Here is a 22,384-nt window from a genome sequence, read left to right on the forward strand (position 1 = left end):
GCCCCTGCGGCCGGCAGGCCGAGGCTCTATCCACTGGGCCAAACCAGCTAGGGCAGGATATGACATTTCTTATCCCCTCAAGCAGCGGACCTTAGTTTTTTTCCTCCGGGAGTGTGGTGGAAAAACCCTACATCACCTTCTTGGATTTTCATAACCCAAGTTACCAAGAACACTGCAAGTGGCAGCATACAGGGAGCTTAGCCAATGAGCGGTCACAAAAGGTGTTTCCTCTGCAGCTCACGCACAGAGGCCCCCCTGCGTTGTGTCCGCTGGGCTGTGGCATGCTTCCTGCCCGGATGCCCTCCCTCCCTCTGCGGTGCGTGACACTATGGGCGCTGCCATCTTTGTGATGGAGTGATGGTTAATTGAATATTGCCCTTTTATTAGATTATACTTTAGGATTTGTTTTGGATAATAAAAAGACTTCCACTGTTTTGTTGTTGTTAATCCTCATCTGAGGATATTTTCCCATTGATTTTTAGAGAGAGGGAGGTGAGAAAGAAACATTGATTGGTTGACTCCTGCACAGGCCCCAATCAGGGATCAACCTGCAGTCTAGGTATGTGCCCTGACAGAGTCAACCAGAAGCACGGGATGATGCTCCAACCAACTGAGCCACCTGGCCAAGGCTCTTTTTAATTTTTAAAGTTTCTTTCTCACTAGCAAGCTAAATCTTTGGTTCCTTTAAGCATATTAAACATGCTTGTGTTCTGGTTATTTCACTGTCTGAAGTCTTTGCAGACTTATTTTGCCAGCTGTTGATCATATCATTATTCTGTTATTTTGACTGTGAGCCCCTTTTTGTTGAAACTTTGAGAACTCTGAAGATTCCAGAGGAAATGTGGTGGTTTCTGGAGGTTGCTTGGAACGTTACCAACCTGAGAACACTGTAAGAAATTCTTCACCTGAGTACTTCCTTACAACATGGTTTGAATTCTGGCCACTAATTTGTGTGACGGGAAATTTTCTCAGTAGAGACTTGTTGCCAAGGTCAAAACAGGCAACTTTATTTCTCCTTGTCCTGCACCATGGATGTTTCTCTCGCTAATCTTTATGCTGGTGATAGGGTCCTGTGGAGTGTAATGTAGAGTGGTGGGTGGGGAGGCTCTTCTTGGCTTATTGGCTCTGGCTCCGTTGGGCCAAAGCTTTATCTTCTTCCCCTTTGGACCTCAGAGTGCTGAAAGCAACATCAGGATCACCAGGACGGGTCAGCCTCACAGCCAAGCAGTTTACTTGCCTTACAAAATCCCTACTGTTTCTTCCCTTTTGGCTTTGCCAACGCAGTAATCACTGGAAAAGATACTTTTACATTTTAACGATTATATTTGGTTGTTCACAATGGAAGGGTCATTCAGGGAATCTAGTCTTCTATATATATGGTAATGAAACATAATTTTAGATTTTTTTCTATCTGGTTAAAGATGTGCCAAACTCAATTTCTTAAGTTACTGTGGATTTGGACATTTTTTTTTCTCTTGGACTTTTCCCCCTTTTATCATAGCAGTATTTTTCTAAAATGTATATTAGTATTTTTTTGTGTGTGAAGTATTCTTTGAGAGTCAGGCAATAAGATTAATGGCATTGAACCAGTTTTCAAAGAATCTAGGGACTCATATATGTCCTTGGGACATCTGGCTTAATGAATCTTTATTCTGCTAAGTCTGTTTGGGAAATATTTTCTTAGGAGAGAATACCTCAGATCCAGAAGCACATTAATACATATTTTTTATAATCATACTTCAGTTTTAGGTTTTTTATTTTTGATGGCTTTTCTTTTTTCCTGGTTAGAGATAAACAAGTGTATTATGATAGAAATATCATGGAAATATCTTTTTGAAACATTTACAGTGAAACTATGCAAGACTTAACAGCACAAGTGACGAGCGGTCTTCTGCAGTTCCCAGAAGTGACTATTGAAGCCCTGGGAGAAGATGAAATCACATTAGAATCTGTACTTCGTGGAAAGTTTGCTGCAGGTAAAGTAATGTTGCTGAAAATTTGCAAATTTGATTGATTTGTAAGATAAGTAATAAGTATCTGTTGCAGCTTCTTTAATGTGGATGAGAAAAAAAGCATATCCTGGTTAGAGTGGTCTTAAGTAAATACATAACATCTGTGACTACACATATAGTAGTATCTACATACTCGAACACATTTTCAGTGACGCGGGAGGGAGTGTAGTTTATTTTTCTTCATTAAAAATACCGCCTATTTAATATCTTAGTATTGAGTATCTACATTTGGAAAGTAGAAATAATACACAGCTGGTTTTTCTTTATAATTAGTAAGTTTTTTTGGTGAGCTTGGATTAGAACCTAAACAGTCTTATGAATAAAGCAATTCTGAATTTTAGGGCCCTGTGGGAGACAAAATAATTAGTTTTGTAATTCCATTAATCTGAACAAGATCTCGATATATATGGTTTGGATTATATAATACAGAAAATCACACCAAAAAAGCCATTATATTATGAATTTCAGCTTAGTGAAAGACACTGCTGAATACTTTCTTAAAAATGATTTTATTGATTTTAGAGACAGGAAGGGAGAGAGAGAAACATCTATTGGCTACTCCTGCCGGGAATCAAGCCTACAACCTGAGTGTGTGGCCTGACCGGGAATGGAACCGGTGACTTGTCAGTGCATGGGACAGCGCTCAGCCAGCTGAGCCGCACTGGCCAGGGCTGCAGAAGACTTTTCTGAAAGTGAATATCACAGCCCTCCTTCCTAGGAGAAAGAGAGGCGAAACATTTGTGTTGGTCATTTAGCTATTTACAGTGCTATTCTCCTGAACAGTACTTACTGTAATAACTTTTCACTGAGGTAAATAGTAGACTTTTTTAAGTAATTACTACTCTGTGTAGCTGAGAATCAAATAAGAAGTGACCTGTTCTAAGTTATTAGATAGCAGGTGTAAATATGAGCTTTGAACCCATGCCTTCTATGTCCCCACTGTGCCATACTACTTCCTTAAACTATTTAGCCTCCCCTCGGCTATAATCTAGTATATCCAACGATCTATCTACTTAGATGCATGAGAGACATAAAAAATTTAGTAATAAAAGTTACCACCGTCCATCTAGCAGCTCAAAGGAAAATTCAGGGTCTGTTTTTTATTCTTCTGTTTTACTTACCTCCGTATCTTATTCATCAGCAAGCAGATCCTTTTAGTACTGACCCTAAGATGAATCTTCAGTCAATCAATTTTTCCCAATTATTGATCACCAACCAAGCATAGGTATCATTTCCCCACTTCTTTATGCTCCCCCCTTCCTGTCCATTCTCTGCTTAACAGCTAGAGTAACATTTGTTTCATTTTATTTACTTTTAAATATATTTTTATTGAGTTCAGAGAGGAAGGGAGAGGGGGTTGATAGAAACATCAATGATGAGAGAATCATTGATCGGCTGCCTCCTGCACATCCTCTACTAGGGATCCAGCCTATAACCCAGGCATGTGTCTTGACTGGGAATCGGACCTTGTCTTCCCGGTTCATAGGTCAATGCTCATCTATTGCACCATGCCAGCACATTTAAAAACAGAATTCAGATTGTCACTGTCCTGCTTAATACCCTCTAGTTACTTTAAATTGCATGAAGAGTATAATCCACACATGACTAGAACGGCTTCTGATAGATGCTTCCTTTTGTTATGCTACTTAGGTCTTGTCTTCTCAGTTAGATTTTGAATTCTTCTGGAATAGAGTCACATGTTATATTTTAGAACACCTAGTTTAACTCTTAAGGTATAATGTAGTTAAAATATGAGCTTTGGACTTAAATGAGATCTACTTCTGCTCTGGTATTTAGCTGTTCGTCTTTGGGCAAATTATTTCACTGTATGAAAGTTTAGTTGCCTTTTCTCTGTATTGAGGTTCAACAAGGAGTCAATGAGATAATGCATTTAATTGCATAGCATGGTACCTTTACTGGTTATTTCTTATTATTATACTAGAAGCCCACTGCATGGGTAGGGTCCCTAGGCCTGGCTGGCAATCAGGGCCAATTGGGGCCTTCTGGCTGCTGAGCGGGGCCTCCCTTCCCCGGCTGCTGGCTGCCGGTTGGGGCCTTCCTTCGTTCTGCGCCGCCCCCTGGTAGTCAGTGCACGTCATGGCAAGTGGTCGGTCTCCCAGTTGAACTCCTGTGGGGACAATTTGCATATTGGGCTTTTCTATATATATAGATTATGTATGTAAAAATTTTTGTTTTGTTGTACACATACACTATTAAAATAAGCAACATGTTTGCTTTTTTTCTTCCAGGGAAAAATGGACTTGCTTACTTGACTTGTGGCCCACAGCTTGAGGTAGTGCACTCTATAACAGGAGAGCGGTTGTCTGCGTATAGATTCAGCGGACTGAGTGACGAGTCACCTATCATCCTCGCTGTGAAAGAGTTCTCTTGGCAGAAGAGAAGCGGATTGTTGATTGGACTGGAAGATGCAGAAGGGAGTGTCCTCTGCCTCTATGACCTGGGCATATCCCGAGTGGTAAAAGCAGTCGTTCTTCCTGGAAGGGTAGGTACAGTGTAAGATGTGTGGCCATCTTGTTTCAGAACTGAGCCCCTGCTGATTACAGTGACAACGGTGCGTTTACTCAGTGTACTTCTAATTGGTTCACTTTTATGGAAGTATGCTAGTTTTCATTTAAGAGTTCAAAATAAAACAGTTTATAAAAATATTTATTACTTTGGCTTTTTTCCCCTGGTTTGTTTGTGACTACAGTTGACCCTTGAACAATGCAGCGGTTAGGGGCACACATCCCTCCCCCCCTCGGCACAGGTGAAAATCTGTGCATAACTTTTTAAAAAATATATATTTTATTGATTTTTCACAGAGAGGAAAGGAGAGGGATAGAGAGTGAGAAACATCGACCAGCTGCCTCCTGCACTGCAACTGGGGATGTGCCTGCAACCAAGGTATATGCCTTTGACTGGAATCGAACCTGGGACCCTTCAGCCCGCAGGCCGACGCTTCATCGACTGAGCCAAACCGGCTAGGGCTGTGCATTACTTTTGATTCCCCAGAACTTAATAGCCTACCGTTGACTAGAAGCCTTACTGATACAGTCAACACCTACTTTGTATATTACATGTGTTCGATACTGTATTTTTACAATAGTATAAGCTAGAGAGAAAAAAGAAAGTAAGAAAGAGAAAATACATTTATAGTACTGTATATATTATGAAAAAAAATCCACGTGTAAATGCATCTGTGTGGTTCAAACCTGTGATGTTCAAGAGTCAACTATGTAGTCTTGGAGCAGTGTGGAAAACATGTCTTTGTTATTATTTAAGATTTGAGGAAAACATGTCTTTGTTATTATTTAAGATTAGTATTTAAATAGTGGACTCATTTATAGTCACCATTTCTTAACTGTAGTATCTATATGCCCTCCATATGCCAGACATTTTTCCCAGTACTAATTATAGAAGTACTTTGAATTTGGTTTGTTAGCACGTTTCATACATGATGAAAACCTGTATACACTTAACAAATGCGCACACACATCCACAAATAGAATTCTTCCTATACCTGGTGCAAAAAAAGTATACTCTGAGATATACATAAAAATGTGTGTATGTATATGTGATATATATAGTCATAGAATAGTTTTTAAAGTTAAAAGGGAACTTAATGACAAAATATGTTTTTACAGTTGAGGAAACTGACCCTGTTAGGCCAGTGGTGGTGAACCTATGACACGCGTGTCAGAGGTGACACGCGAGCTCATTTTTTTGGTTGATTTTTCTTTGTTAAATGACATTTAAATATATAAAATAAATATCAAAAATATAAATCTTTGTTTTACTATGGTTGCAAATATCAAAAAATCTCTATCTGTGACACGGCACCAGAGTTAAGTTAGGGTTTTTCAAAATGCTGACACGCGAGCTCAAAAGGTTCGCCATCACTGTTGTATGCCAATGTGCAGGGTCTGCAGTAATTGATGTTATATATGTACTTGCCAGTGATGATGATTCTAAGGCAGAATTAACTTAGCAAAACATATATTGAGTGCTTACTATGAATCAAGCTATTTGCTAGATTTTGAGGACAAATAGATGAATTGAACTTGGTTCGTGCTGTCTGAAATCTTGCAGTCTAGTAGAAGGCTGATGATAAGATTACAGCATAAATATAATAAGCACTTTCATAAATTCAACCGTTTAGAACATGGAGAACACCTGAATAATTTCTACTCAAAAAGGTTGGACATTTCAGGCAAAGGGACCAGAATGTAAAAAGTCACAGTATATGGAACATTTGGAAAAAGGGTCCCTACGCCTGGCCGGCAATAAGGGCCCATTGGGGCTTCCTGCATTCTGTGCTACCCCCTGGTGGTCAGCGCACGTCATAGCGAGCGATCAAACTCCTAGTCAAACTCCCGAGGGGACACTTTGCATATTAGCCTTTTATGTATCTAGACTAGATAGTATTGGGGGATGGTCCTCTAAAGAGGGAAAGAGCGGAAGTAGGAAGTGGGAGCCAGGAATAGTGAAGATGGAGATGTGAATGGCCTTGTTTGCAATTAGGGGCTTTCTCCTGAAGTCTGTGGTGAAGTCATTTTAAGTTTAAAGCAGAACTCCAGTGTAAAAGGCTCTTTGGATTGGGAAAGTTGAGGTAAATGATGGATGATGAACTGAACCAAGGAAATGACAGGAGAAACAGAAGGTGGGACAGCTTTAGTAAATAATCAGGAGGTAACATGGTCAGGACTTGTTGATTATTTGGATAAGAGTATTTTAGAAGGAACTTACCTAAGTTCCTGATATTCAGTTGGGTGGAGGGCTGCTATCACATGGAAGAGAGACTATAGGAGAAGGAAAAGATTGGGAGAGCAGTGATAGGTAACTTCTAAAGGTCAGTCAGATAGCTGTTTGGGGGCAGGGGGAAGGTAAGGCATAGTAACCCCTCTTAAATTTCTTTGCTTTTTAACTGCCTTATTTTAAAATTAAGCCCAGGCCGTGTAGCTCTGTTGGTTAGAACATCATCCCGATGCACCAAGGTTGAGGGTTCAATTCCAGTTGAGGGCACAAATGCATAAATAAATGGAACAACAAATCAATGTTTCTCCATCCCTTTCTCTCTGTCTCTTTTTTTGTGGAGTGCTATCTGCCCAGATTCCCTTCGTCTCTCTCTCTCTAAAATCAATATATTAAAAACACCCAAAAGTTTAAAATTAAATAAGGTAGCATTCCTGATTACTTATATAGCATTTATATGAGGAATATAAGCTGTGACAGATTCCTTACCCCTTGCTGAGGAAATGGAAGAAAAATACGCTTCCTGATGTAGAAAAGGAAGATAATCCATGAAATTACAGCTTTTAGAATTAGAAACACTACGGAATGTTTTGTGTGCTAATGAAATATACATAGAGCTAGGCTTTTGTCTCTGGTAAAAAATTATGTACTTAACTTTGATATTATATTAATGCATTATATCATTAACAAATTTTCTTTTTTTCTAGTAATTTTAGTCAGTATTATAGTAGAATTCACCAAATAGCACTGTCATATATCATGCCTAATTAACATTTGTGAATTAATAGGAAACAGAAGGAAAGCTAAATATAACATAAATATGGACTATGAGGTACAGATAAATTTAAGCCAATCAATGATTTTTATCATTGATGTTTCTCTCTCCCCCCCCCTTCTCCCTTTCTTTCTGAAATCAGTAAAGAAATATATTTTTTAAAAAAACTTGGTGTGAAGTCCATTATAATATAGCGCATATGTATATCTAATTTTTTTACAGAGAGGAAGGGAGAGCGATAGAGTTAGAAACATCAATGAGAGAGAAACATCTATCAGCTGCCTCCTGCACACTCTCAACTGGGGATGTGCCCGCAACCAAGGTACATGCCCTTGACCGGAATCAAACCTGGGACCCTTCAGTCTGCAGACTGACACTATCCACTGAGCCAAACCGGTTAGGGCCATATATATTTTTATTGATTTCAGAGAGGAAGGGAGAGGGAGAGAAACTGCTCAAGATCACCTGGATCTTGAACTCCAGATACTGGGGATTGAGCCTGCAACCTAGTCATGTGCCCTAACCAGGAATCTTACTGTGACCTTGGTTCATAGGTTGATGCTCTCATAGCTGGGCATAATATAACACTTTTAAAGGCCATTACACACCTTACTGTGTAAAGGCATAAATAGGACTTCAAAAAAACAAACAAAAGTAAACAGTAAACTTTTCTGGAATTATTTATTTTTACTCTTAAGAAAAGAAGCTATATAAACATAGAGTAGCTGGTTAACAGCTTTAAAGTGAGAAAAATCTAGATTTGAATTTTATGTTTAATGAATGTGTGACTTGAATAATTCAGCTAACCTTTCCAAGTATCTTTAAACAGGTATAATTATATCCAATGTCAAAGGGTTATCGTGAACATTAAATGAACCAATTAGCACATCAGTTATTTCAGCTGCATGATTTTTTATATATTGAAATAATGGTATAATCCCTATTATATTGAAAGATTTAATTATGTTATTCAGATTCACAAGTATCAGATGCAGATTTTTTATTTTGTTTGAAAATGTTTGTTAAACCTAGTAACCTGCCTTAACCTCAAAAGTTATGTTTTAATTGCATTTTCTCACCTTGTATAAGAAAAGCAAATCATATATTCTCCTTTCTAGGTAATAGCTATTGAACCTATAATTAATCATGGAGGAGCCAGTGCAAGCACTCAGCATTTGCACCCAAGTTTGCGGTGGCTTTTTGGGGTGGCAGCTGTGGCAACTAATGTTGGACAGATCCTTCTTATTGACCTATGTCTTGATGACTTATCATGCAGTCAGAATGAAGTGGAGGCATCAGGTAATTTCTTTGCTTGAAACCAAAAATTGAGCACCAGCATATTTTGATATAAGGGATTGAGTTTTTCAAAGTAAAAAAAATTTTGTGTAGAGACTTCTTTATGTATCTTTGTTTCTTTCATTGTTTGGACCTATTGTTTTAATGTTTTGGGCACTGTTGATAGCTTTTTCATTTTAGTCTATTTTGTTGATGGGTGGGGCCACAACATTAGTAACAAACAGAATTTCCAGAGGATGAGGCCCAGAAATCAAGATTTTAAAAAGATTCCCAGGTGATTCTAATGTGCAGCCAAGGTTGAGAACCACTGCTCTAGAAGTCAGTGGAAAAATATCCTAGGTTGAGGATTAACAATAACAAAAATAACACAGAAAAACAAATACGTGTGGTATGGCCTGGTGGCTCAGTTGGTTAGAGCGTTAGCCTGTACACTACACCAAAAGGTTGCTGGTTCAATTCCTGTCCTGGTCAGGGCACATACATAGATTGGGGTTCCATCCCTGTCGGGTGCATACTGGAAGCAGCCTATCGATGTTTCTCACAAAAGGACCATTTGACCTTTGAGGACCTTGAATTTTATTTTTTATTGATTTCAGAGATAGAGATAGAAACATTAGTGATCAAAGAGAATCATTGATTGGCTGCCTCCTGCATGCCCCCTACTGGGGATTGAGCCTGCAGCCTGCACATGTGTCCAGACTAGGAATCAACCGTGTGTGACCTCTTGGTTCATAGGTTGACACTCACCCACTGAGCCACAACAGCTGGGCACCGTCTTGATGTTTGAAGCTTACTGTGATATCGCAGATCTGTTCTTTTTTTAAAATATGTTTTTATTGACTTCAGAGAGGGAGAGAGATAGAAACATCAATAAAGAGAGAGAATCATTGATGGGCTGCCTCCTGCACGCTCCCTACTGGGGATGGAGCCTGCAACCTGGGCATATGCCCTCGTCTGGAATTGAACCGGGACCCTTCAGACCTCAGGCCGACGATCTGTCCACTGAGCCAAACTGGCTAGGGCCAGATCTCTTCTTTTATGGACAGCTAAGAAGTAGAAATAGATAACAAACTATTTTATCACTACTTTATCCCAGTTTATGAGCATAACTAATAAAAATTGTCAGTATATAATAAAACTGCAAGCGGCAAAAATTTGACCAAAAATTGGCTGAGGAACTTAACCATTTAAACTAAATTTAAATCTGCAAAATAAGTTTAAATGAAAAGAATTGATTAGCAAAAGAACAGTAAGTAAAAATGAGTTTGTAAGATATTAGAAATGGTTCAACTGCTCATAGAAAATTGATAAAGGAATTAAATAGCCTTGAAGTTTTGTTCTGGAGTGTGTTTTTTATATGATATAGCTGTAAGGCTAATTAAAATGCTTGTATCATAATTAAAACTTCAGATCAAAATAGAGTTAAAACATCTTTTAAAAATATATATATTTTTTATTATTAATTTCAGTGAGGAAGGGAGAGAGAGAGAGAGATACATCAGTGTTGAGAATCATTGATTGGCTACCTCTGACATGGTCACCCAATGGGGATACAGCCAGCGACCCAGGCATATGCCCTGACTGGAAATTGAACTATTACCTCCTGGTTCATAGGTCAGCACTCAACCACTGAGCCACGTCTGGCTGGGCAGAGTTAAAACATTTTTTATTTTAGAAAGCAACAATCAGTAGTTGAATTTAGTACAAGAATAATTTTATATTTGAACTGCATTGTGATCAGAGGTTAGAACCATATCTCAATTATGACAGTTATTAAGCCATTGAATTTTATAGCACACACACACAAAATTGAGTGTTGGGGTTCAATACAAAATTGATTTTTTTGTTAAAAATGTAATTTGTGGTTACAACTACTTAGACTTTATGGAAATACACATAAAGAAAATGAAGTTCCTAACATTTATCATACCATAAATACTGTACTGCAATTCTTCCAAACCTAATGGTATTTCTTACATATTCTGTCACATCAGTACATGTAGAGTCTACCTTATTTTCTTGAATAAGTTTACAGTATTTTATTACATGAAATACTATATTTTGGCAACATTTAATTACTATTCTCTGAAAAAGTAATCAGAAACAGTAGGGATCAAGAGGGTAACTTCAAGAACAGTGGGATATGATTTTTTTTTTTTTAATATGGAACGCTTCACAAATTTGCGTGTCATTCTTGCGCAGGGCCATGCTAATCTTTTCTGTATTGTTCCAATTTTAGTATATGTGCTGCTGAAGCTAGCACAGTGGAATATGATTTTGTAACCCCTTCATAATAACATTGAGGGAATCTGCCCTTGCACAATAGTTATATCAATATACAGGCCTGAATATTTTTGTTTCATTAAAGATTACCATCATCTTCAAGTAGGTAAAAGAATATAAGAATCCACACATACCCATCACCTAAATTCAAGTTAGTTTTCAAAATTTACTTTATATGCATCCATTTTCTTTCACTCCTTTCTCTCATTTCCTCTGCATTAATTCAAAGCAAATGGTTATTTTACTACATAATCATGATGTCATTACCACTCTTAACAACATATTAATTAATTCTTTGGTATAGTTTAGTGATTTTCAACTGGTGTGCTGTAAGGATTTTTAAACATGCAATACCTGACTATTTAGTCAGGGGCACTGACCTTTTTTCCCCTAGATTACCAAATAAAAAATGACAACAGCCAACAGGACACTAGCCATTCAGTGTGAATGAATGAAATTATGCCTTTTATTTCCAGAGCAGCAAAAACATATTTATGTGTGTCATGAGATGAAAAAGGTTTTAAATCACTGCACTTGAAAATGGGCCAATAGGAAAGTGTTCAATGCATGTCCGTATAATCAATGACTTATGAAAGCGTTTTACTGAGAGCCTCTGATCATTTTATCTGCCTCTTCAGATGGCCACAATGTGGCTGTCACCCTGGATCTATACCATTAAATGGCATATTTATTTAGAGAAAGGGAAGGTCTGTGCTTTAAGCAAATTTGAGTGGCCCTAACATGTTTTAGTCACCTCATATTCCCCATTTATGAGGGAGGGAGGGATCTTACCATTGTGTCATGGTGATGGCTGAACAGAGGATATCCAACACTGGGCAGACACCTACTCACAGCCCCAGGGAAGGGGACACCACATGCAATGCAGGGTCACCTGGAGGTTGCACTCTGAAACAGGGTGGAGGACCAGAGCAAGTGGGAGGTGGGCTTTGTGGGATCAAGAGGGTGAGGGGTCCTGGTTCCCTGGGAGTGTGTGATTCCCTGGTTTGAATAATTCCATAGTCAGGCTAGGGAGTGAAACCTGATACTCAGAGCTAAGCAAGAACTGTACCTGGTCCCTTTGATAAGTTAAGGGGAAAATGGTAGGATAAATTAATGATTGAGTGACTATGAATAATTTTTTATTATATTAAATCATGATGATATAATAAAGAAATGGCTTAGCACATGAATTTAGGTTGATTCAGTGTATATTTTAAAAGGCATTTCAGTTATTGTGTTAAATTTGCTAATAAAGCATGATTCTAAACATATTTATATCGTATGAATTTTTTCATAAGTATCTTTCTTATTAACCATACTAGAGGCCCGGTGCACAAATCGGGGCCCATTGGGCTGGGCTGGCCTGGGAGAGGGGACATGGGAGGTTTGCCAGCTGGGCTCGCCCCCTGGTCAAACTCCCAGTCAAGGGGACAGTGTGCATATTAGCCTTTTATTACATAGGATGTATAAATATGTGTGAAGTAGTTGTTACCAGTAGACAGAAAAGCAAAGGCTTTTTAAAAAATCAGTTCTAAAATGCTATGTTTTAAAATTGTTATGCTGTGCAAAACTTGATCCAAATATAATTATATTGATACTTTTATGGTGTAAAAATTGTTAAGGAATTAACCCTTTATTGAGGGAAGTACTCCTTTATTGAGGGAGGTAGCAAACATAGTGGAACTGATGCTTAAATCCATGCAGCTGAAGAAATGGAGTCTTGTGGCAGTATTACATCTCTCTCGAGGGTACCTCTTATTGGGGAGCAGTACATAGTGGCATATATTTATATGAACTAGAAGGACTAATTCACACATACATGTATTCTGTGCTTTATTAATTTTAACCCTTCCCAGTTCTCCCTGGGGGGATGGATGCTGTGCTCATTGTCTTTTTTTTTTTCATGTTCATTGTCTTGATGTCTTGTACCCTGTGTGTTTTTTGTTGTTAATCCTCCCCTGAGGATATTTTCCCATTGATTTTTTTTTTTTTTGACGGAGTGGAAGGGAGGGGGAGAGGAGAGAGAGAGATAGACATCGATGTGAGAAAGACACATTGATTGATTGCCTCCTGCACCTGACCCAATAGGGTGGGGATCAAACCTGTAACCCAGGTATGTGCCCTTAAAGGGGAATCAAACCTGCAACCCTTGGGTGCACAGATTGATGCTCTAACCCCTGAGCACAACATTGACCACTCCTGCACACCCACCACTGGGGATCGGGCCCACAACCTGGGCATGTGCCCCCAACCAGAACCAAACCTGGGACCCTTCAGTCTGCAGGCCGACGCTCTATCCACTGAGCCATACCGGCCAGAGCTCCTGTGTATTTTTGAAGATGGTTGTATGAGCAGTAGTTGCTCTAACTCAGATTCTTATACTGAGGCACCTTCTTTAACATGGTTATAATTTAAAAGTATGAAGTATACTAATTTTTGTGCCTATTACAGATACTACACACAATTGGAAAGTGGAAGGGTTCCCGTATATGCTGTTACTTTTCAAGAACCTGAGAATGATCCTCGAAATTGCTGTTACTTGTGGGCTGTTCAGTCTACACAAGATAGGTAAGTGTGATACATGTGTTTTTAGAAAAATATTTGTCAAAAATGGAGCAGCATTTAATTTCTTTGGAAAGCTTTTACTTTGTACTGTGTTGTCTCTTTTTAGTGAAAGCAACATAATTCAGTGAATTCGTGATAGTTGAAATGATTAAAAAAGGTAAATGAGCCCTAGCTATTTTGGCTCAGTGGATAGAGCGTCAGCCTGCGGGCCGAAGGGTCCCAGGTTCAGTTCTAATCAAGGGAACATGCCCAGGTTGTGGGCTCGATCCCCAGTGTGGGGCATGCGGGAGGCAGCCAATACATGATTCTCTTTCATCGTTGATGTTTCTATCTCTCTCCCTCTCCCTTTCCCTCTGAAATAAATAAAAATATACTTTAAAAAAAGTTAAATGATTATTTCTACAAGTTTAAGTGATTCTCATATATCAGAAGAAATTGTGCTTGCTTGATTTGTTTCAATGTTATTTCAAAGTGTAAGTCAGTTCAGATGAGCAGGCAACCTATTATTTCTAGAGGCAATTTTTATGGCTTTCTGTGTTCTCTTATAAGAAAATCTTTTCTCTTTATAATCTCATTCCTTTTTCCCCTTTGTTTTGTATGCCTCTCTCATTTTTATTTATCCCTACTCTGTTTTCTAGTATATTTTTAGGATTGACTTTTCCCTGTCATAAGCTCTAATGTTCTAATGTGCAACTATGGACAGATCTTTCTTTTCAATTTAATTTCCAGTGCCAGAACAGTATTCAGTACTGATTTTTAACTTTTTTTCTTAGGTATTTAGTTCTTTCTTTGATGATCCGTGAAATTAAAGTTTGTGGTATAAATGCCATGATCTTGATAACTCACTGATCCCAGTACTTTCTCTTTCCAAGTTCTATTTTACCTTAGATTTTATGTACCTGCGTGTGGACAATTTGGGGTTTTGTTTTTGATGTCCTCACATTTGAGGTTTTGTCTTAACCTTACATTGTAGTAACAAGGCAATGAATGAAAAAATGATTTGCCATTTTTCAAATTTGTCAATCCTGTAGGAAATACAGAGATATCTATTGAGATGCCCCTCATTTGGATCAAATTCGTATTTCCATTCATCTGAGTGTAATGTGGGCCAACAGCATTGAGAAATGGGCCTTGTGAAGGCTTGGAATGGTCAGGAATGAGAGGGTGTTGTGTTTATTTTTATCATTAACAGTATTACAGATGCCCCCTTTGCCCCTCTCCACTCAACCTCTGCCCCACAGCAGGCCTTCCCACACTATTGTCTGTGTCCACGGGCTATGCATATGTGCATATATGTTCTTTGGCTAATCTCTTCCCTTCCCCTCCATACCCTTCCCCTCTGAGATATGTCGTTCTGTTCCATGCATCCATGCCTCTGGACCTATTTTGTTCATTAGATTCTACATATAACTGAGAGCATGTATTTCTCTTTCTCTGACTGGCTTATTTCACTTAGCATAATGCTCTCCAGGTCCATCCGTGCTGACACAAAGGGTAAGAGTTCCTTCTTTTTTTTATAGCTACATCATATTCCATTGTGTAGATGTACCACAGCTTTTTTGTTCCACTCATCTACTGGTGGGCACTTAGGCTGTTTCCAGATCTTAGCTATTGTAAATGATGCTGCTATGAACATAGAGGTGCAAATATTCTTTCTGATCGGTGTTTCAGAATTCTTAGGATGTATTCCTGGAAGTGGGATCGTTGGGTCGAACGGCAGTTCCTTTCTTTTTTTAAAAAAATATATGTTCATTGATTCAGAGAGGAAGGGAGATAGAGATAGAAACATCCACAATGAGAGAGATTCATTGATCAGCTAGCTTCTGCATGCCCTCTACTGGGGATTGAGCCTGCAACTCAGGCATGTGTCCTGATCAGAACTCAAACTGTGACCTCCTGGTTCATAGGTTGATGTTCAACCACTAAGCCACACTGCCCAGGCATAGTGACCTTAGTTTTATCATACGCACTCAATATTGTATTCAAACTGAACTGATTTGGACAGTAAGAGATGCTTAGTGTAATTAATATGATTGTTAGTATTTCTTAGGAGAAACACTAAAAAACATGCTGATCTCTCTTTCAGTGAAGGGGATGTGCTGAGTTTGCATCTGCTTCAACTGGCCTTTGGGGATAGAAAGTGTTTACCATCAGGACAAATCTTATATGAGGTAAATGTAATGGTAATACGGCATTTTGTTCATTGATCATGTATTTTAAGTCTTTCTTTTAAGACATTAAGATATTAAAAAGTTATTCTTATATTTAAGTTAGTACTGTATTCACAATATAATGGAAAAAGTATTACATTGGGGATTAGGACACCAGCTGCTTTACCAAGGTGGCTCTGTTAGCACTCCAGGTATCACTTGCCTCTAAAATGAGGGCATTGGACAGAACTAAAGCTTGTAGCCTAAATGGTACCCAGGAAAAATAACCCCACATTGATGCTCTTAACCAGAGGTGGGGAACCTTTTTCCTGCCCAGGGCCATTTGGATATTTATAACATCATTTGAGGGCAATACAAAATTATCAGCTTAAAAACTGGCCTGCTATATTTGGTCAAACATTTAATTAACTCATCCCTAATGCCTTGGCAGAGCCAGACCAAATGGTTTCGGGGCCTTAGATGACCCACGGGCCAGACGTTTCCCATCCCTGTTCTAACATCAAGCAGTAAACCATGGGGTGACTTTATAAACAGTCTTGTCGCTGACAATTGTATAGGAGCGTAAATGCAGCTAGCCTTTCATAGGACTATTTTTGTGGCTGAATTCTTGAGGAAATAGTGGGGTGCTGCTAATAGCCATGTTTGGTCAACCCTCACATTCCATTCTCCAGAACAGGCTTTCTAGACCTAGTGTTTGAGGGTATAGGATGGGTACCTGAATGATGTGTGGCATTCCACTGATGATGCATTTGGGGGGAAAGTTTCACAGCTTTTTTCAGATTCTTAAAGGGATTGATGAGCAAAGACCTATTCGAGAGCAAGATTTTCATTGCGAATACAAGAATAGGTTTGCTGGCCTAGAGTATGTGTATATATAACTTCAGTGGTTAGTCCAATTTACACTCCAACCAGTAGTACATGAAGGTTCCCATGTTTGATTAACAGCTTCAAAAAATTTATTGGTAATTACTTTCGAGAGACTAAAACTAGCCTTTTATTTGATAAATATTTTATGCTATATGAAATTTTAGAGCTTTCAGTGATACTTTCAAGGTTTAACTTTTTTGTTTTCTTTGGGAAAAATCTTTAAATTTAGAAAACATTTAATTTTAGAATGACTTTTTACTTAGAATCCTATGAAGATAAGGATTTTGTACACTTTATTTTTCAGGGATTGGAGTACTGTGAAGAAAGATACACACTGGACCTCACATGTGGCATGTTTCCTTTGAGGGGACAGACTAGTAATACCAAACTGTTGGGATGCCAGAGTATAGAGAAATTTCGATCTCATGGTGACAGGGAGGAAGGCATGAGTGAAGGTTAGTTAAAAATTCTCTTATATGGCATGTGAATGCTTGACTTAAGGTTTATATATTTTTTAATCGATTTTAGAGAGAAAGTAACCGATTTGTTGTTCGACTTATGCATTTACTAGTAGATCAGTCCTTCTCAACCAAAGTTCCTTTAAAGAATTCAGCTCTAAGACCTAAAGGCATCCACTTTAGATATTGATATTCTCTGGTACTAGCTATGCACCATTCTTGGGAGATATTCATTCAGATCATTTTCTATTTTCTACCTCCAATACCTCAAAGTTGCCAAGGTGACAACTGAAAATAAGCCAGAATATAACTTTTCTGATGAGTTTTTAATAAGGTGTTCTTGAAATATAAAAACAGTTAAGATAAAGGTGAGTAAATCTCTACTTATAAAATGCATGATAGAAGTGTGTTTGGGCAAATTAAATCAAATATGGATTTATGAGAAAGCTCTTGTTATAGTTTTATTTGGGGGGTTTACTTTGAGATTATTCTAGTTTTTAAAATTATCTTTTCCTTTTAGCTCTGTCTCCTGACACTAGCGTTTCAATCTTCACCTGGCAAGTGAATATATATGGACAAGGAAAGCCTTCTATATATTTGGGGATTTTTGACATAAATCGTTGGTATCATGCACAAATGCCAGATTCATTAAGGTATGCGTCTCTCTCTTTCTTTTGGTATTTGTATCTGTAGCAGTTCAGTGAATAATTATGTAAAATTTCCTTTTAGATCGGGAGAATCTCTACATAATTGCTCTTATTTTGCATTGTGGTCGCTGGATTCTGTTGTAAATATGACTTCTCCATATTACATCTTGGATTTATTAGTCCACGAGAGAAGTTTAAATCGAGGACTTGCTCCTTCATACTCGCCTCCTGAGCAGTTTTTTAACCCAAGTTCCTATAACTTTGGTATGTATTTCCCTAACATTACCTTTTGAGAAAAATAACATGCAAGAGTATGTGTGTGTGTGTATTTATGTTTAACGTATATGCATAGTATTATCTATTCATATCTCATTGTCAGCTAATATATGGATAGCTTAGAAAATATACATGTACATGAGAAATTTAATACATAGTCTATAAGGAAATTATCACAGTTTTGAATTTGCTAGAAAAGATTAAATATTTCATACTTACTGCATTTGTGATAAAGTTGGGTATCATTTTTGATAAAGTTTGGAAATACTTGGAAAAATATTTTAAAATTTATTGTATATAATAATTTGATACCTTGGCTAGGAATCTGTTAAGAGAAATTCTGTTGTTATCAATGCCATTTCAAATATAATACTTAAGTGGATTTTTAAAATCTTTTTTTTAGATGCCACTTGTTTGTTAAACTCAGGAGTTGTTCATATAACTTGTACTGGCTTTCAGAAGGAGGTAGGTAACAGCTGGCAATGTGGACAGTGTTTCTTAATGAACTCAAGTCAGATCATGACTGACTTGATGGTAGCTTCTACTAGGTTAATGAGACGTATCGGAATGTTTTTAGCAGCTTTCTGTGGATGTTAGCTACTTGACCCGAAGGAAAAGATCAAAGTAGATCATTGTCTTACCTGTCCCTTCTTATCCTTTCTCTGAATTCTCCTTTCTCCAGAAAGCTTTTGAATAAATAATGAAAAGAGGTACCTAGCACAGTGGTACAGTGCCTGGCACAGAGCGGATGATGGCTGTCTGTTGAAAAATACTTTTCTAGGAAAACATCAAGTGACAAACCTTTTAACTGATAATCACATAGATGTAGATGAATGCCATATTTATACTTCATATCAGGTCTTTTGTATATTAGACCCAGAGGAATTAACTGCAGGGCGTTGTGTGTGTGTTTGTGTTCATAAAGAGCTGTCATCGAGTCTATCAGCTTTAGAGAAAGTAATGGGTACCTTTCATAAAAACATGTAAGCTACAATATTTATAATTACGAAGCATTGCTTTAGCTCAAGAATCTATAAACTCTTTTCCTTGAAGGAAGTACAAAAATGTAGTCTTCCACAATTTCCATTTCAGTGTTTTTAGTTTTATTCAAAATGTTAAGTCTATTGAGTGGGGTAACGAGTTTATTATGTATTCAAATTTGGTTATTTGATTAATTGATATCTTATTGATCAATCTGTTTCAGACTTTGACCTTTTTAAAGAAATCAGGACCATTTATTAATGAAGTTATTTCGGATAGTTATAATCGATGTCTTATGGCTGGCCTTCTCTCACCAAGACTTATTGATATGCAGCCTTCCAGTTTAAGTCAGGTGAGATGATTTTTTCTTAATTCTCACCCAAGGATATGTTTTTATTGATTTTTGAGAAGAGAGAGAAACATCGATCATTGCCTCCTATATGTTCCCTAATGGGGATCAAGCCTGCAACCTGGGCATTTGCCCTGACCAGGAATTGAATCATGACCTGGTTCATAGGTTGACACTCAACCACTGAGCCACACTGGCCGGGCTATAAATTGAATCTTAATAATATGGTATTTTGTGACTGGCTTCTTTCACTTAGCACAATGTTTTCAAGGTTCATTTATCTTGTAGCATGTATCAGTACTTGATTCCATTTTATGGCTGTCTAGTATTTCACTGTACCAAGTATACCTCATTTTGAAATTCATTCTTCAGGTGATGGACAGTCTTTGGCTATCAGGAATAATGCTGCTTCATATGGAGTTCTTGTGTAGTCATGTGTTTTCCTTTCTCTTGCGTGTGTACCTAGGTGTGGAATTGCTGTGTCATATGGTAATTTTGATTGTGAGGAATTACCAGACTGTTTTCCAAAGTGGGCTTTATCATTTTATATTCCCACCCGCAGTGTGTGAGGATTCCAATTTTTCCACATCACCAATGCTCATTATTGTCTGTCTTTTCTATATAGCCATCCTAGTGAGTCATAATGATTTTTAAGCCTTTAAAATTTTGTATCCTGAACTAGAACTTCTACCTCTGATTCTGTGATCACATATCCTTTCTTATTTAATTTCCTACTTTTTTGTATGCATGGTGTAGGAAGAACAATTAAAAGCTGTATTGTCAGCAGCAATCCACACAAGTTCCCTGGGACTTTTGACTGGATATATCAGGAGGTGGATACTGGATGGTAAGATTGTTATTTTTAATGGAAAGATACTTTTGTATTTTTAAAATTATCAACTCGTTGTTTGTGGGGGTGGTTAGTTAAACTTCTTTTGGAGCTATTTGTAGATTCGCATGTAGTTACATGATTATAAGACATAATATAGAGAGATCCTGTGTACTCTTTACCCCCCTACCCCCAACCACCACCCCAATGATAAAATCTGGCAAACTTCTGCTGCATCAAATCGGGATCCCCCGTGTTGCCCTTTTATAGCCACATCCCTAACCCCTGACAAACACCAATCTATTCTTTATAATTTTGTCATTTAAAAAATGCTCATAAATGGAATCACACAGTATGCAACCTTCTGGGATTGACTCTTTTTCACTCGCAAAATTCTTTGGAGACGTATCCAGGTTGTGTGTATCACGCTCACTCTACACACATTCGAGAATAAGTTGAAGATATCCTGTTCCTTTACCCATAAATAATAAAATATTATTTCCTTCTAGAAACAAGGACACTCCATTAAAAGCCCACTTTGCAACTATAAAAATCATAAAAATTAATATTGATAACATGCCATTATCTAATCTACAGACATTGGAATCTCACTAATTGTCCCTATTAAGGTCCTTTGTAGCATTCTTGGGCAGGGGAAATCCAGACTATGTACATATTGTATTTGATTTTCATGTCTTCCTGTTTATTTTTATTTTATTATTTAAGAATTGCAGGAGGTGTGTGTGTGTGTGTGTGTGTGTGTGTGTGTGTGTGTGTGTGTGTGTGTGTGTGTGTGTGTGTGTGTGTGTGTGTGTGTGTGTGTGTGTGTGTGTGTGTGTGTGTGTGTGTGTGTGTGTGTGTGTGTGTGTGTGTGTGTGTGTGTTGTTGTTTTAATCTTCCACTGAGGGCATTTTTTTTTTTTTTTTAAGAGAGGAAGGGAGAGAGAGAAACATGCATGTGAAAGAGAACATCAATCAGTTGCCTCCTGTACATGCCTGACTGGGAATCGTACCCCAACCTTTTGATGTACGGGAGGACATTCCAAGCCACCCGGCTAGGGCAATTTTCATGTCTTTATAATCTCTAAAGTTGGTATAAGCCTTTCTCTTTCCAAAAATTTATATTTTTAAAGAATATAACCCTGTTATTTTGTAGATTGCTTTTCAGTTTGGTTTATTGATCTTTCCTCAGGATTGGATTCAGATTTTACAATTTTCACATAAAGTAATGTACTGCTCTGAGAAGGATACATGATACCAGTTTCTCTCTATTGTTGATTTTTATCTTGCTCACTTGGTAAGGGTGGTTTCTGTCAGGTTTCTCCACTAAAAAGTTAGTCCTTTTTTGTTTCTAATTAATAATTATTCTTTATTTTTTCTTTTATATTTACAAATTAGAACAACCAAATTCTGCTGCTAATTTGCGCTTTGTTCTTGAATGGACGTGGAATAAAGTGGTTCTCACAAAAGAGGAATTTGACAGACTATGTAAGTACTCTATTAAAAAATTAATCATTTACTTTTTAAGTACCTAACAATAATTTTAATCATCTTGACATTATAAATTCTTAAGGCCCAGAAGAAAACTTTGTTTTTAGTTTAGAGTGACAAAATTATTTTTTGACGAAGATTTTGCAGCAGATTGTTAAACTGGCAACATATTATGTCCATATTGGCAAGTTTAAGAATTACATCTTATGCATCTTTTGATCTTCAGAGTTTAATTTACAAAATTGCTTATGATTAAGGAGAATATGCGAGCTAACCTCAGAAACTGCTCTACTTAATCATTTTCTGTTTAAAGTATTTATGAGCGTAAAGAAACTAATAGGGTAAAAGCTCATCATCTGTTTTCTAACAGTTGTCATTATCAGGCATTCCAGATCATTTTCCTTCTTGACAGTTGTGCACTTTGAGTTTTGAGGTATCCTGTGAATATTAAAAACCCATTATGCCCAATTAGTACAGAAATGATTGCTCTGTACGTGAAAGTAAAATTAAAGTTTATTGCCCCAGCTGTTTTGGCTCAATAGAGCGTTGGACTGCGGACTGAGGGGTCCTGGGTTCGATTCTGGCCAAGGGCACATGCCTGGGTTGCGGGCTCGATCCCCAGTGGGGGGCATG

At 37.7% G+C, this 22,384-nt stretch overlaps 1 protein-coding gene and 1 non-coding gene across 2 annotated transcripts in view; both read left to right on the top strand.

The window, feature by feature from the left end:
• The first annotated feature begins 1,803 nt into the window (after positions 1-1,803).
• Positions 1,804-22,384, top strand: part of AHCTF1 (AT-hook containing transcription factor 1) — a 60,784-nt gene continuing 40,203 nt past the window's right edge. The window contains exons 1-13 of the mRNA XM_015558958.1: positions 1,804-1,976; positions 4,262-4,515; positions 8,658-8,838; positions 10,160-10,166; positions 13,537-13,686; positions 15,770-15,854; positions 17,026-17,176; positions 17,700-17,832; positions 17,909-18,090; positions 18,506-18,567; positions 19,307-19,435; positions 20,189-20,279; positions 21,659-21,748. Coding sequence (XP_015414444.1) covers positions 1,856-1,976; positions 4,262-4,515; positions 8,658-8,838; positions 10,160-10,166; positions 13,537-13,686; positions 15,770-15,854; positions 17,026-17,176; positions 17,700-17,832; positions 17,909-18,090; positions 18,506-18,567; positions 19,307-19,435; positions 20,189-20,279; positions 21,659-21,748 — 1,636 coding nt within the window. The 5' untranslated portion in view covers positions 1,804-1,855. The remainder of the gene's footprint in view (positions 1,977-4,261; positions 4,516-8,657; positions 8,839-10,159; positions 10,167-13,536; positions 13,687-15,769; positions 15,855-17,025; positions 17,177-17,699; positions 17,833-17,908; positions 18,091-18,505; positions 18,568-19,306; positions 19,436-20,188; positions 20,280-21,658; positions 21,749-22,384) is intronic.
• On the top strand, positions 9,228-9,306 carry TRNAY-GUA. The gene is given in 2 exon segments: positions 9,228-9,265; positions 9,271-9,306. It is a non-coding gene; the product is annotated as a tRNA-Tyr (tRNA).

Source organism: Myotis davidii, unplaced genomic scaffold, assembly GCF_000327345.1.
Source record: "Myotis davidii unplaced genomic scaffold, ASM32734v1 scaffold333, whole genome shotgun sequence".
NCBI lineage: Eukaryota > Metazoa > Chordata > Mammalia > Chiroptera > Vespertilionidae > Myotis > Myotis davidii.